The 14,654-nt window shown below is 42.2% G+C and overlaps 1 protein-coding gene across 1 annotated transcript in view; it reads left to right on the forward strand.

Moving 5' to 3' along the window:
• Positions 1 to 301: 301 nt before the first annotated feature.
• Positions 302 to 14,654, forward strand: part of LOC139577820 (protein shisa-9B-like) — a 35,262-nt gene continuing 20,909 nt past the window's right edge. Inside the window, exons 1-2 of the mRNA XM_071404992.1 lie at positions 302 to 1,244; positions 3,162 to 3,277. Coding sequence (XP_071261093.1) covers positions 724 to 1,244; positions 3,162 to 3,277 — 637 coding nt within the window. The 5' untranslated portion in view covers positions 302 to 723. The remainder of the gene's footprint in view (positions 1,245 to 3,161; positions 3,278 to 14,654) is intronic.

The following is a 14,654-nucleotide window of genomic DNA, read 5'->3' on the forward strand; positions in this document are numbered from 1 at the left end:
CAAATACAACATGCATGAAATCACATTTGACTTGACAGACAACAGCAACATTGCAACTCTATCATTTCAATGCACCCTGCGACTTTATAGGCATATAAAGAAAGAAATATTCGGACAGTATTGTATTGTCTGAATACAGTATATATTTTTCTGTAGCCTGCAGTAGGCTACTATGAAAAAATGAAATCTGAGCATGAGCTTGTTGTTCTGTATATAAACAACAGATTGCATACACCAGATCTCGCTCTTTCTGCCTGTCTCTCTCCCAACTACCTCAAGTGTCTCCACCTCCTTTTTCTTCCCCACTCTCCCACTCTCTCGGTAATCGGTTCGGTAATATTCCTACTGCCTGGAGTGAACTACCAATAAGGACTCCGACTGTCAACGGAGGATGTCTGTGGCGCAGCGCAGAGAAATTGTCTAAACCTATTCAAGATACCTGTAGCAACTGTAAAAGTGTTGTTGTCGCATCAGTGTAAAGATCTCGTCAGTTTTTTGTTGTTGTAAGCAATTGGAACAGATTTAACATTTACACACATTCCCATACAACATCACCGTGCGCTGATGGACAATTACGCGCAGAAGTTGCGGTGCGTAATCATGATAATCATTGTGGATGGCTGTGTTTCATGTTCTTGGATTATGCGTACAAGCTTGTTATGATACCTGGTTATCGCCTTTCCTTCGTCTACAGTGGAGAAGAAAAGTAACAAAGGGACGCACATGATGAGAAGCGCGGGGTTGTTGCTTGGCTACTTTTTGGTGAAAGTTCTTGTATGCGACGCGGAGGGGGAGCCAGGGCAGAAGCTAGACGGCTTTATTATGGTACAAACGGGTACCAACGAGTCAAAATTGAACGGAGAGAACAGCGTTTCGGAGAGTCCGCATACAGAGGACAGGTGCCGGGGTTATTACGATGTGATGGGCCAGTGGGATCCGCCGTTTGTGTGCCAGACGGGCAGTTACCTGTACTGCTGCGGGACCTGTGGCTTCAGATTCTGCTGTGAGTTTACAAGCTCGCGGCTGGACCAGACCACCTGCAAAAACTATGACACCCCGCCGTGGATGATGACAGGCAGACCCCCGCCTAAGAAAAAAGACCCCACTCACGACCCCACAAAGGATAAAACAAACTTAATTGTGTATATAATATGTGGAGTTGTTGCCATAATGGCCCTCGTTGGGATTTTCACAAAACTTGGACTTGAAAAGGCGCACCGTCCACACAGAGAAAACATGTCAAGGTGTGTGTACAGTAAACAACATCAGCAGTCCCTGTGCGCAATGCAGTAACAACTTTGGATAGCCTAAATGAATGCAGGAATTTAACTTTTATTTGGGTGTCAGAAGTTTCTTTAAAATATGTAGATGCATTAAAGATGCTGTTTTGTTAAAATAGGTGATAACCCACTGGACACAGACGTCAGTTCAACTTCTAGTTTCGATTTACATTTGGTTGAAATCCACAACAAAAATCAACAAAACATTTCGGGTTAAAAGTTGGGTGAAATAAATAAGAAATTTCCTTACCTTGATGACTTTTTTCAAATCCAGTCGTTTTTCCTACATCACATAGACTTGTTAGTTGAAATCTAATCAAATCAAATTGTATTGGTCACATACACATGGAAACAACATTGATTCATGATCCAATCAGTTTTTGCCTAGTGGGAAGTGTTAAAGTATAGAATAAATATACATGCTCAGTCAGTTCTTCTGACCACAATTTGATTGGCAATCATAGCCAATACCGATGCAGTCTACTATATTTTATTTGTGAGTGACTGTGAATACCTGTCCAATTGCGCTGATGTCTTGAGATTCCATCGAAATGCCATACTTTTCATTCTGAATGATTGAGAACTCTATACTGAATAATAATGAGCTCACTGTGTCCTAGTAAAACCAAATGTGTTGTAGGTAGTAATGTGTGATGAGCCATGCTCACTACGTCCTGGTAAAACAAGACGTGTTGTAGGTAGTAATGTGTGATGAGCCATGCTCACTACGTCCTGGTAAAACAAGACGTGCTGTAGATAGTAATGTGTGATGAGCCATGCTCACTACGTCCTGGTAAAACAAGACGTGTTGTAGGTAGTAATGTGTGATGAGCCATGCTCACTACGTCCTGGTAAAACAAGACGTGTTGTAGGTAGTAATGTGTGATGAGCCATGCTCACTACGTCCTGGTAAAACAAGACGTGCTGTAGGTAGTAATGTGTGATGAGCCATGCTCACTACGTCCTGGTAAAACAAGACGTGCTGTAGGTAGTAATGTGTGATGAGCCATGCTCACTACGTCCTGGTAAAACAAGACGTGCTGTAGGTAGTAATGTGTGATGAGCCATGCTCACTACGTCCTGGTAAAACAAGACGTGTTGTAGGTAGTAATGTGTGATGAGCCATGCTCACTACGTCCTGGTAAAACAAGACGTGTTGTAGGTAGTAATGTGTGATGAGCCATACTCTCCTCTCCCTTGATGTCATCTACCAACATGGTGCCATTAAAAGCCACTTTTGTACTCCATTACACCTCCAATTGTTTTTAATTATCTGACTGCCCTAGATTTCAGCATTTTAATTAGCTTCATTGTTCTTTTTTGGGGGAAGCGAACTTAAGGTTCACTTCCCCCAAAAACTGGTTGATTCAATGTTGTTTCCATGTCATTTCAACAAAAAGATTCAATGTGATGACTAATTTCACGTTGAACTTACGTAAGTTGACAACTCAACCAAAAGTAAATCAAAACTAGACGTTGAACTGACGTCTGTGCTCAGTGGGCTGCCTTTGTCTCAACATGCCTTGTGATCCCTATTGTGATTTGTCATAATTCTCAACTATATTATCAATGCACAAAGGAAGGTGATCACACTAACCCAATATAGCATAAATGGTACTGTGCATATCAATGAAAACCCTTTGAGCATGTGCTAATTGGTCATTGGTAGTTCATCTACAAGCATGAGAGTAATTGATTTGATTTAATCTACATTATTCAAACATTAAGACCTGTAAGGATTTCCGGTAAATATCAGATAAATATCGAGGTTTACAGCGTTTGAGCTACTGTAATTTTGCTAGATTTCGTAGCTATTTTGATTTCCTTGTCATGCTTTATTATTGAGTGAACCAGCTGATTGAGGTGTTTGTGTTTTGTCAGGGCTCTAGCCCAGGTGATGCGCCAGCCTGGTCCAGGAGAACACTCAGAAGACATTGGAGTGCATGGACAGCACTATGACAACATGCAAGCCAACAGGGTACCTGCTAACAGTCTCCGTAAGTAGACCTCTTCCATCCAATGTCTCATTTCATAGAGAATAGCCACTACAACAATAGTTTTGATACACATTGGAAAGTACAACCAATGGTAAGATGCATAGTCTATTATGTGGAGCTCTGCAATGCATTGGGTATGGTCATGATTGAGATACAGAGATGGTATTAACAGGATGCCATCTGCAGAATCCTGAGGGTCTGACTGCTGTGATCAGACTAATCATGCACAATCTTTACCTCAGTACACACATACACACAATGTTTCAAACAGCCACCACCAGTAAACCTTATCACGCAAGAGAACGTTGACATTTTCATTTTCATCAATTCTATGCTGGAGTCCTATTGAATTGCCCATCAGTCTCCGATTGGTCTTTGTGGTTGTAGTGAGGCAGCTGTGAAATTCAAAAGGCTTATTCACCACCACCCTTTGCCTTCCTGGCTCGCCTGATTTAGCTGCTCCAGATAAGAGAGTTGTGAAAGAAGTCCATTTTGGAGAGTCCTGTGAGCTGCTGAAGCAATTAATCACAGCCTCAGTAATCATTTAACACACTGGGATAATTATCATCATCAACCGCCGCTGACTAATAGTAGTATAAGGCTTTCGCTGCTCTCCATCTCTTACAACCTGCTCTTTCTTTCTCATCCCTCTCTTTTTAGTCTCTCTCAAACAGGCAGGCACACATCTATACACAGACCTGCAAGAATTCACTCACTCACTCACTCAATCACTCACTCACTCACTCACTCACTCACTCACTCACTCACTCACTCACTCACTCACTCACTCACTCACTCACACATGGATGATGCAGGATGTATTATTTTTATTATGGATTGCATGTCTCAGGCTGCCAGTTGCAATCACACAGGCTAGGCTTTAGTCACTAATGGCAATGGACAGACTTTTCCCCATTTGCTTGTTTGGAAGTGTTTGTAATGCATGCTGTCTGTTGTTGGAGAGAAGTAAAATGACATGTTTACTTGTGGTAGTGCATTTTTCATGCTGAAAAGGAGTGTCAATGTATGACATGAAAAACAAGCTGTTTGTTTGTGTGAGACGGACAAATTGGACTTGGAGAGAATGATAATGGGAATACTAGTTTTATGTTGACGGCATAAGCGTATGGCAACAGTGTGTTTTTTTTGTTTTTGTCAAAAACTGAAGTGGATGAGGCAGCTCTGGGTCAAGAGCCTCCACTTTGATTCTTGAGTGTAGCTGAATGTAGCTTCCACCGATAATTGAAGCTTGTAGCTTGTATTCGCGTGAAGTGCTGGCATATTTCTCTCCCATCCCTTGGGTAGGAATTACCAAAGGGATTGGAGACCCAGTTCTGCAATCAGGTGGGCTGCATGGACACACATTGGCATTGTCTCTCCTCACAGTATTGGGAAGGATCCATACGTTTTCACACAATAGCACTGTGGATTGGAGAGGGTAGATGAGTGGCGAGGTGGGTTCTGGGTAATCTCTTCCTTTGTCAGTGGCCCTCCTACCTCCTCCTAGCACAGCATTATATCTCTTAGTCTATCACAACAAGTTGAAGCAACAAGGACCTCTTCAATCTCCACTGTGTTGGCTCACAAAAGGGATGTGTAATTTAGTGTGACAGAGCTTTTCAGGTGTCCTTAGAAGGCCAGGGATTGGGTGAAAGCAGTGTGTGATTCCACTAGAATTCAACACACAGTTTTTTATTGGTTTGGCATAATGTGGGCATTATGGAATCAGAAGGAGCAGTTTGTCACCATTAAGGTGTGCGCTGTGTTGTAATATAGGTAGTGTTGTTTAGTTATGCTAACTGGAACCCTTATTCAATAAAGTGGGATGATCGCACAGGTTTCTTTGAGCAGCTATTCACACTCATTCCCACACTGACTGTTCTCTTGTAAAAAGTCTCACAGGCAGAGCAGTGTCTTGCTGTTTCATGAGAAGATGTGATGGGTTATTGTATCAGTGTGAACAGCTTCACCCAGTGAGCTCCCTGTTGAAGATGTGGAGAGGCGCAGGGAGGTGTGTGAGGGGAGACACCCAGGTGTTGTGCTGTTAAAGAGCTGACTCCATCTCCATGCAGGCTGAGGGGTAATAACCCAGAGAGTGGGGTGTGTGACTGTGCTGGGAGCAGGGCCATTTCATAGAGCACTGGGACTAAAAAAACCTTTACATTACTGAGGTTCTCCAGTCTGAAATGCCATTAAAGTGCTTAAAGTCGCAAGTGCTGAGTCTGACTGGTGGCAGGCACATACTCGCAGGCAGCAACACAGTGTGTGATTGTTTTGAATTAGGTAACCCACTGTGTGCAGCTTAGTAGACAGACATCAAGTCAGGAAATTGACAGGGCTTTTTATGGTAGCATGGTACCTCAGCAAGAATAGTAAGAAACCTCAGCCACGAGACTAGAGAGCATAATCAGGGTTGCTATAGTGGTGTAAAAAAAAAGAAAAGATACAATCAGAACAAGGGAAATAATTTAATTCAAATAGATTTTCAAATTTCCCTCATACAGCATCAATACAATCAGAATGGAATCAAACCCTTTGGGCTGAAGCGCCTGAAGAGTGTTATTCTGGTGAATGAATCTCATTATCACACATGTGAAGCAAGCACACTACGCTAGCAGAAGCTCTCACTTAGACAGGCTATTCCACTGGATGTGAATTATGCAGGGTATCTCATCTAGTCTGAGGCTTATGTCCATATATGTGACACCCCATGGCATGCATTGACTGCCAACGAGGACTGTCTGTGTGTGAACTGTGTCTTGTGAGAGAGTAGCACTCTGAAGAGGTGGCAGCACAAGTAATTAGGTTAATGTGAGGCTGCATGTGTTTGAGTATCATCTCCTCCTGGGTTTTCAATCTGATGTTATATTACACTGGACACTTGATGCACTGAGGGTTCAATTGAAAGAGACTCATTAGCATGGTGAAAGGCTTACTTGTGTCAATATCAAGGTATCATAAAAAATAGTAGTTTTTTTCTTGGCCTTTTTATCTGCATATTGTGCTTTTTTGTAATTGTACAATATGATTTTAAGCAACCCACTGGGCAAAAACGTGTTGATTCAACGTTGTTTCCAAGTCATTTCAACCCCAAAATTCAAATGTGATGACATTGAATCAACGTGGAAAACTGTTTGGATTTGCAAAAAGTCATCAACGAAAGGGAATTTAGTCTTTTTTTCACTTAACTTTGAACCTAAATCCAATGACAGGAGGACATTTTTGGTTGATTTCACGTTGAATTCAAGTTAGTCGATAACTCAACCAAATGTAAATCAAAATTAGACGTTGCACTGATGTCTGTGCCCAGTGGGAAAGCTTTCTCCCATTGTTATGGTCATAGACTTCAAGTTCATTCAAGTAATGAGGCCTTTGTTTCAAAGACCAATTTTGAAACCTTCATTAACCCTCGTCAGAACTTTAATTGATTATGAAAGAACTGTGTTATAATTAGATCATGGCTATTCATTTTTTTCCAAGGACTTTGACATTCACAATACAAAGTCCACTCTTTCATACAAGAAGAGTCCGTGGTTTCCGGTGCTTCAGATCATGCATGCTATACAGTGCTTTCAGAAAGTATTCATGCCCCTTGACATATTCCACATTTTGTTGTGTTACAGCCTAAATTCAAAATTGATTAAATAGATTTTTTTTCACCCAGACAATACCCCATAATGACGAACTGAAACATGTTTTTAGAAATTTTTGCAAATGTATTTAAAGTGAAATACAAAAATATCTAATTTACGTACAGTTGAAGTCGGAAGTTCACATACACTTAGGTCGGAGTCATTAAAACTAGTTTTTCAACCACTCCACAAATTTCTTGTAAACAAACTATAGTTTTGGCAAGTCAGTTAGGACATCTACTTTGTGCATGACACAAGTAATTTTCCAACAATTGTTTACAGACAGATTATTTCACTTATAACTAACTATATCACAATTCCAGTGGGTCAGAAGTTTACATACACTAAGTTGACTGTGCCTTTAAACAGCTTGGAAAATTCCAGAAAATGAAGTCATAGCTTTAGAAGCTTCTGATAGGCTAATTGACATCATTTGAGTCAATCGGAGGTGTACCTGTGAATGTATTTCAAGGCCTACCTTCAAACTCAGTACCTCTTTGCTTGACATCATGGGAAAATCAAAAGAAATCAGCCAAGACCTCAGAAAAAAATTTGTAGACCTCCACAAGTCTGGTTCATCCTTGGGAGCAATTCCCAAATGCCTGAAGGTACCATGTTCATCTGTACAAACAATAGTACGCAAGTATAAATACCATGGGACCATGCAGCAGTCATACCGCTCAGGAAGGAGACGTGTTCTGTCTCCTAGAGATGAACATACTTTGGTGCGAAAGTGCAAATCAATCCCAGAACAACAGCAAAGGACCTTTTGAAGATGCTGGAGGAAACAGATACACAAGTATCTATATCCACAGTAAAACAAGTCCTATATCGACATAACCTGAAAGGCCGCTCAGCAAGGAAGAAGCCACTTCTCCAAAACCACCATAAAAAAGACAGATTCCGGTTTGCAACAGCACATGGGGACAAAGATCGTACTTTTTGGAGAAATGTCCTCTGGTCTGATGGGACAAAAATAGAACTGTTTGGCCATAATGACCATCTTTATGTTTGGAGGAAAAAGGGGGAAGCTTGCAAGTCGAAGAACACCATCCCAACCGTGAAGCACGGGGGTGGCAGCATCATGTTGTGGGGTTGCTTTGCTGCAGGAGGGGTTGGTGCAGTTCACAAAATAGATGGCATCATGAGGATGGAAAATTATGTGGATATATTGAAACAACATCTCAAGACATCAGTCAGGAAGTTAAAGCTTGGTCACAAATGGGTCTTCCAAATGGACAATGACCTCAAGCATACTTCCATACTTCCGGGACAACAAAGTCAAGGATTTGGAGTGGCCATCACAAAGCCCTGACCTCAATCCTATAGAAAATTTGTGGGCAGAACTGAAAAAGCGTGTGCGAGCAAGGAGGCCTACAACTCTGACTCAGTTACACCAGCTCTGTCAGGAGGAATGGGCCAAAATTCACCCAACTTATTGTGGGAAGCTTGTGGAAGGCTACACAAAATGTTTGACCCAAGTGAAACAATTTAAAGGCAATGCTACCAAATACTAATTGAGTGTATGTAAACTTCTGACCCACTGGGAATGTGATGAAAGAAATAAAAGCTGAAATAAATCATTCTCTCTACTATTATTCTGACATTTCACATTCTTACAATAAAGTGGTGATCCTAACTGACCTAAGACAATGAATTTTTACTAGGATTAAATGTCAGGAATTGTGAAAAACTGAGTTTAAATGTATTTTTCTAAGGTGCATGTTAACTTCCAACTTCAACTGTAGGTATTCACACCCCTGACACAATACATGTTAGAATTTCCTTTGGCAGCGATTGCAGCTGTCAGTCTTTCTGGGTAAGTCTCTAAGAACGTTGCACACTAGGATTGTACAATATTTGCACATTATTCTTTTTAAAATTCTTCAAGCTCTGTCGAGTTGGTTGTTGATCATGGCTATACTGCAATTTCAAGTCTTGCCATAGATTTTCAAGCCGATTAAAGAGACCTGACCTCACTCCAGACCTGACTGCCCTTGACCAGCACAAAAACATCCTGTGGCGGACTGCAATAGCATCGAATAGTCCCCACGATATGCAACTGTTCAGGGAAGTCAGGAACCAATATACACAGTCAGTCAGGAAAGCAAAGGCTAGCTTTTTCAAGCAGAAATTCGCATCCTGTAGCTCTAACTCCAGAAGGTTTTGGGACACTATAAAGTCCATGGAGAACAAGAGCACCTCCTCCCAGCTGCCCACTGCACTGAGGCTAGGTAACATGGTCACCACTGATAAATCCATGATAATCGAAAATTTCAATAAGCATTTCTCAACGGCTGGCCATGCCTTCCTCCTGGCTACTCCAACCCCGGCCAACAGCTCCGCCTCCCCCGCAGCTACTCGCCCAAGCCTCTCCAGCTTCTCCTTCACCCAAATCCAGACAGCAGATGTTCTGAAAGAGCTGCAAAACCTGGACCCGTACAAATCAGCTGGGCTAGACAATCTGGAACCTCTCTTTCTAAAACTATCCACCGCCATTGTTGCAACCCCTATTACCAGCCTGTTCAACTTCTCTTTTGTATCGTCCGAGATCCCTAAAGATTGGAAAGCTGCCGCGGTCATCCCCCTCTTCAAAGGGGGTGACACCCTAGACCCAAACTGTTACAGACCTATATCCATCCTGCCCTGCCTATCTAAAGTCTTCGAAAGCCAAGTTAATAAACAGATCACTGACCATTTCGAATCCCACCGTACCTTCTCCGCTGTGCAATCCGGCTTCCGAGCCGGTCACGGGTGCACTTCAGCCACGCTCAAGGTACGAAACGATATCATAACCGCCGTCGATAAAAGACAGTACTGTGCAGCCGTCTTCATCGACCTGGCCAAGGCTTTCGACTCTGTCAATCACCATATTCTTATCGGCAGACTCAATAGCCTTGGTTTTTCTGCCTCGCATGACTGCCTCCCCTGGTTCACCAACTACTTTGCAGACAGAGTTCAGTGTGTCAAATCGGAGGGCATGTTGTCCGGACCTCTGGCAGTCTCTATGGGGGTACCACAGGGTTCAATTCTCGGGCCGACTCTTTTCTCTGTATATATCAATGATGTCGCTCTTGCAGCGGGGCGATTCCCTGATCCACCTCTACGCAGACGACACCATTATGTATACTTCTGGCCCTTCCTTGGACACCTAGCTAACTAACCTCCAAATGAGCTTCAATGCCATACAACACTCCTTCCATCGCCTCCAACTGCTCTTAAACGCTAGTAAAACCAAATGCATGCTTTTCAACCGTTCGCTGCCCGCACCCACCCGCCCGACTAGCATCACCACCCTGGACGGTTCCGACCTAGAATATGTGGACAACTATAAATACCTCGGTGTCTGGCTAGACTGTAAACTCTCCTTCCAGACTCATATTAAACATCTCCAATCCAAAATCAAATCTAGAATCGGCTTTCTATTTCGCAACATAGCCTCCTTCGCCAAAATTACCCTAGTAAAACTGACTATCCTACCGATCCTCGACTTCGGCGATGTCATCTAAAAAATAGCTTCCAACACTCTACTCAGCAAACTGGATGCAGTCTATCACAGTGCCATCCGTTTTGTTACCAAATCACCTTATACCACCCACCACTGCGACCTGTATGCTCTAGTCAGCTGGCCCTCGTTACATATTCGTCGCCAGACCCACTGGCTCCAGGTCATCTATAAGTCTATGCTAGGTAAAGCTCCGCCTTATCTCAGTTCACTGGTAACGATAACAACACCCACCCGTAGCACACGTTCCAGCAGGTACAGTGGGGAGAACAAGTATTTGATACACTGCCGATTTTGCAGGTTTTCCTACTTACAAAGCATGTAGAGGTCTGTAATTTTTATCATAGGTACACTTCAACTATGAGAGACGGAATCTAAAACAAAAATCCAGAAAATCACATTGTATGATTTTTAAGTAATTAATTTGCATTTTATTGCATGACATAAGTATTTGATACATCAGAAAAGCAGAACTTAATATTTGGTACAGAAACCTTTGTTTGCAATTACAGAGATCATACGTTTCCTGTAGTTCTTGACTAGGTTTGCACACACTGCAGCAGGGATTTTGGCCCACTCCTCCCTACAGATCTTCTCCAGATCCTTCAGGTTTCGGGGCTGTCGCTGGGCAATACGGACGTTCAGCTCCCTCCAAAGATTTTCTATTGGGTTCAGGTCTGGAGACTGGCTAGGCCACTCCAGGACCTTGAGATGCTTCTTACGGAGCCACTCCTTAGTTGCCATGGCTGTGTGCTTCGTGTCGTTGTCATGCTGGAAGACCCAGCCACGACCCATCTTCAATGCTCTTACTGAGGGAAGGAGGTTGTTGGCCAAGATCTCGCGATACATGGCCAAATCCATCCTCCCCTCAATACGGTGCAGTCGTCCTGTCCCCTTTGCAGAAAAGCATCCCCAAAGAATGATGTTTCCACCTCCATGCTTCACGGTTGGGATGGTGTTCTTGGGGTTGTACTCATACTTCTTCTTCCTCCAAACACGGTGAGTGGAGTTAGACCAAAAAGCTCTATTTTTGTCTCATCAGACCACATGACCTTCTCCCATTCCTCCTCTGGATCATCCAGATGGTCATTGGCAAACTTCAGACAGGCCTGGACATGCACTGGCTTAAGCAGGGGGACCTTGCGTGCGCTGCAGGATTTTAATCCATGACGGCGTAGTGTGTTACTAATGGTTTTCTTTGAGACTGTGGTCCCAGCTCTCTTCAGGTCATTGACCAGGTCCTGCCGTGTAGTTATGGGCTGATCCCTCACCTTCCTCATGATCATTGATGCCCCACGAGGTGAAATCTTGCATGGAGCCCCAGACCGAAGGTGATTGACCGTCATCTTGAACTTCTTCCATTTTCTAATAATTGCGCCAACAGTTGTTTCCTTCTCACCAAGCTGCTTGCCTATTGTCCTGTAGCCCATCCCAGCCTTGTGCAGGTCTACAATTTTATCCCTGATGTCCTTACACAGCTCTCTGGTCTTGGCCATTGTGGAGAGGTTGGAATCTGTTTGATTGAGTGTGTGGACAGGTGTCTTTTATACAGGTAACGAGTTCAAACAGGTGCAGTTAATACAGGTAATGAGTGGAGAACAGGAGGGCTTCTTAAAGAAAAACTAACAGGTCTGTGAGAGCCGGAATTCTTACTGGTTGGTAGGTGATCAAATACTTATGTCATGCAATAAAATGCAAATTAATTATTTAAAAATCATACAATGTGATTTTCTGGATTTTTGTTTTAGATTCCGTCTCTCACAGTTGAAGTGTACCTATGATAAAAATTACAGACCTCTACATGCTTTGTAAGTAGGAAAACCTGCAAAATCGGCAGTGTATCAAATACTTGTTCTCCCCACTGTATATCTCACTGATCATCCCCAAAGCCAACACCTCATTTGGCCGCCTTTCCTTCCAGTTCTCTGCTGCCTGTGACTGGAACGAATTGCAAAAATCGCTGAAGTTGGAGACTTTTATTTCCCTCACCAACTTTAAACATGAACTATCTGAGCAGCTAACCGATCGCTGCAGCTGTACATAGTCCATCTGTAAATAGCCCACCCAATCTACCTACTTTATCCCCATACTGTTTTTATATTATTTACTTTTCTGCTCTTTTGCACACCAGTATCTCTACTTGCACATCATCATCTGCTCATTTATCACTCCAGTGTTAATCTGCTAAATTGTAATTATTCGCTCCTATGGCCTATTTATTTCCTACCTCCTCATGCCTTTTGCACACAATGAATATAGACTTTCTTTTTTCTACTGTGTCATTGACATGTTTATTGTGTTATTGGCTTGTTTATGGTTTACCCCATGTGTAACTCTGTGTTGTTGTCTGTGTCACACTGCTTTGCTTTATCTTGTACAGGTCGCAGTTGCAAATGAGAACTTGTTCTCAACTAGCCTACCTGGTTAAATAAAGGTGAAATTAAATTAAATTTAAAAAAGTCAAAACTAACTAGGCCACTCAGGAACATTCAATGTCATATTGGTAAGTAACTCCAGTGTATATTTGCCCTTGTGTTTTAGGTTATTGTCCTGCTGAAAGGTAAATTTGTCTCCCAGTGTCTTTTGGAAAGCAGACTGAACCAGGTTTTTCTCTAGGACTTTGCCCGTGCTTAGTTCTATTCCATTCATTTATTTTTAGCTCAAAAACCCCTTTGTCTTTACCGATTACAAGCATACCCATAACATAATGCAGCCTTTACCATGCTTGAAAATATGAAGAGTGGTACTCAGTGATGTGTTGGATTTTCCCCAAGCATAACACTTTGTATTCAGGACATAAAGTGCATTTTTGTGCCACATTTTTTGCAGTTTTACTTTAGCTCCTTAATAATGCGAACAGGATGCATGTTTTTGAATATTTGTATTCTGTACAGGCTTCCTTCTTTGTCATTTAGGTTAGCATCGTGGAGTAACTGAAATGTTGTTGATCCATTCTCAGTTTTCTCCTATCACAGCCATTAAACTCTGTTACTGTTATAAAGTCACACTTGGCATCATAGTGAAATCCCTGAGCGGTTTCTTTCCTCTTCGTCAACTGAGTTTGGAAGGACACCTGTATCTTTGTAGTGACTGGGTGTATTGATACACCATACAATGTGTAATATATCAAATCAAATATTAATTTAATCAATTTTAAATTCAGGCTGTAACACAATAAAACGTGGATACAGTGAACACTTTCTGAAGGCACTGTATATGGCTCAGGTGGTTTCCATTCTGATGCCCGTATGTCACATGATGGAACTAATACATATGGTGCCAATATGCATGACATCTCCATGGAAACGAAGGTATGACGACCAAGTGGCCTGTCCATGGATTTTTGCTGTTGTAGGTAAAATAGATAGGAGCAGAAAAGTGATTGTTGTTGAATTACACTAACTTAAGAGGCAGAATACATTATATCGGACTTTGAATTAATTTCCCCACAGTGGAAAAAGGACCTGATTATACACTTGCAGTTTGCAGTTCCACTGTCAACTCGTATAGGATTGTGCATGCCTGTATCCATGGCAATCTCACACAATTGTGCTGACACTGATTTCTTTCTGCCCCTTTCATCTTCAGACTGAGCTGATAAAAAAAGACTAATCTAGGGAAATTCCCCTGAGGAAAACTATACATATAGACATTTGAGGCACCCTTAAATATCATAATAATCATGCTTTGAGGGAAATACTAATAAGGAATGAACATTCCTAATAGGCAGCATAGTTCTTTGTTTTCAACACATCAACTGTAGAGTAAGCATTTTCTTTGGTTAACGCTTCCACTTTCTCCTCTTACATCAAAACCCACCAAAGTAGAGTACGTAAATGTGTGTACAAGGTAGTATCTTTCAGAAAACAGCTGCCTGGTTGTCACAGGCATATAGTACCCTGAACATCAAGCCTACTGTACCTCAAGGTATGCCTACGAGATGAGTTTTCTCCTTCAGCTGAAATTATTATTATTCTCTTTAATGAATTCAGGCGTTCTTGGTGCTGCCATGACAGGCGAATAATTAATCATTCTTTAAACAGAGACCCCTTTTTTTCTTCCGTGCCCCCTCCTGGAATAATGATCCGTTCATTACCAGCCAGCCGACATGTTGACAGGTAGGTGATGGAAATTAGAGGTTCAGGAGCAGCTAGCGATGGGATGGGAGCTTCAGCACTGTGGCCTATGACTGCCTCACTGATGGGTCATAGTATAGCTATTAGTAAGCTACATTTAAACC

Source organism: Salvelinus alpinus, chromosome 1 (genome assembly GCF_045679555.1).
Source record: "Salvelinus alpinus chromosome 1, SLU_Salpinus.1, whole genome shotgun sequence".
Taxonomy (NCBI): Eukaryota; Metazoa; Chordata; class Actinopteri; order Salmoniformes; family Salmonidae; genus Salvelinus; species Salvelinus alpinus.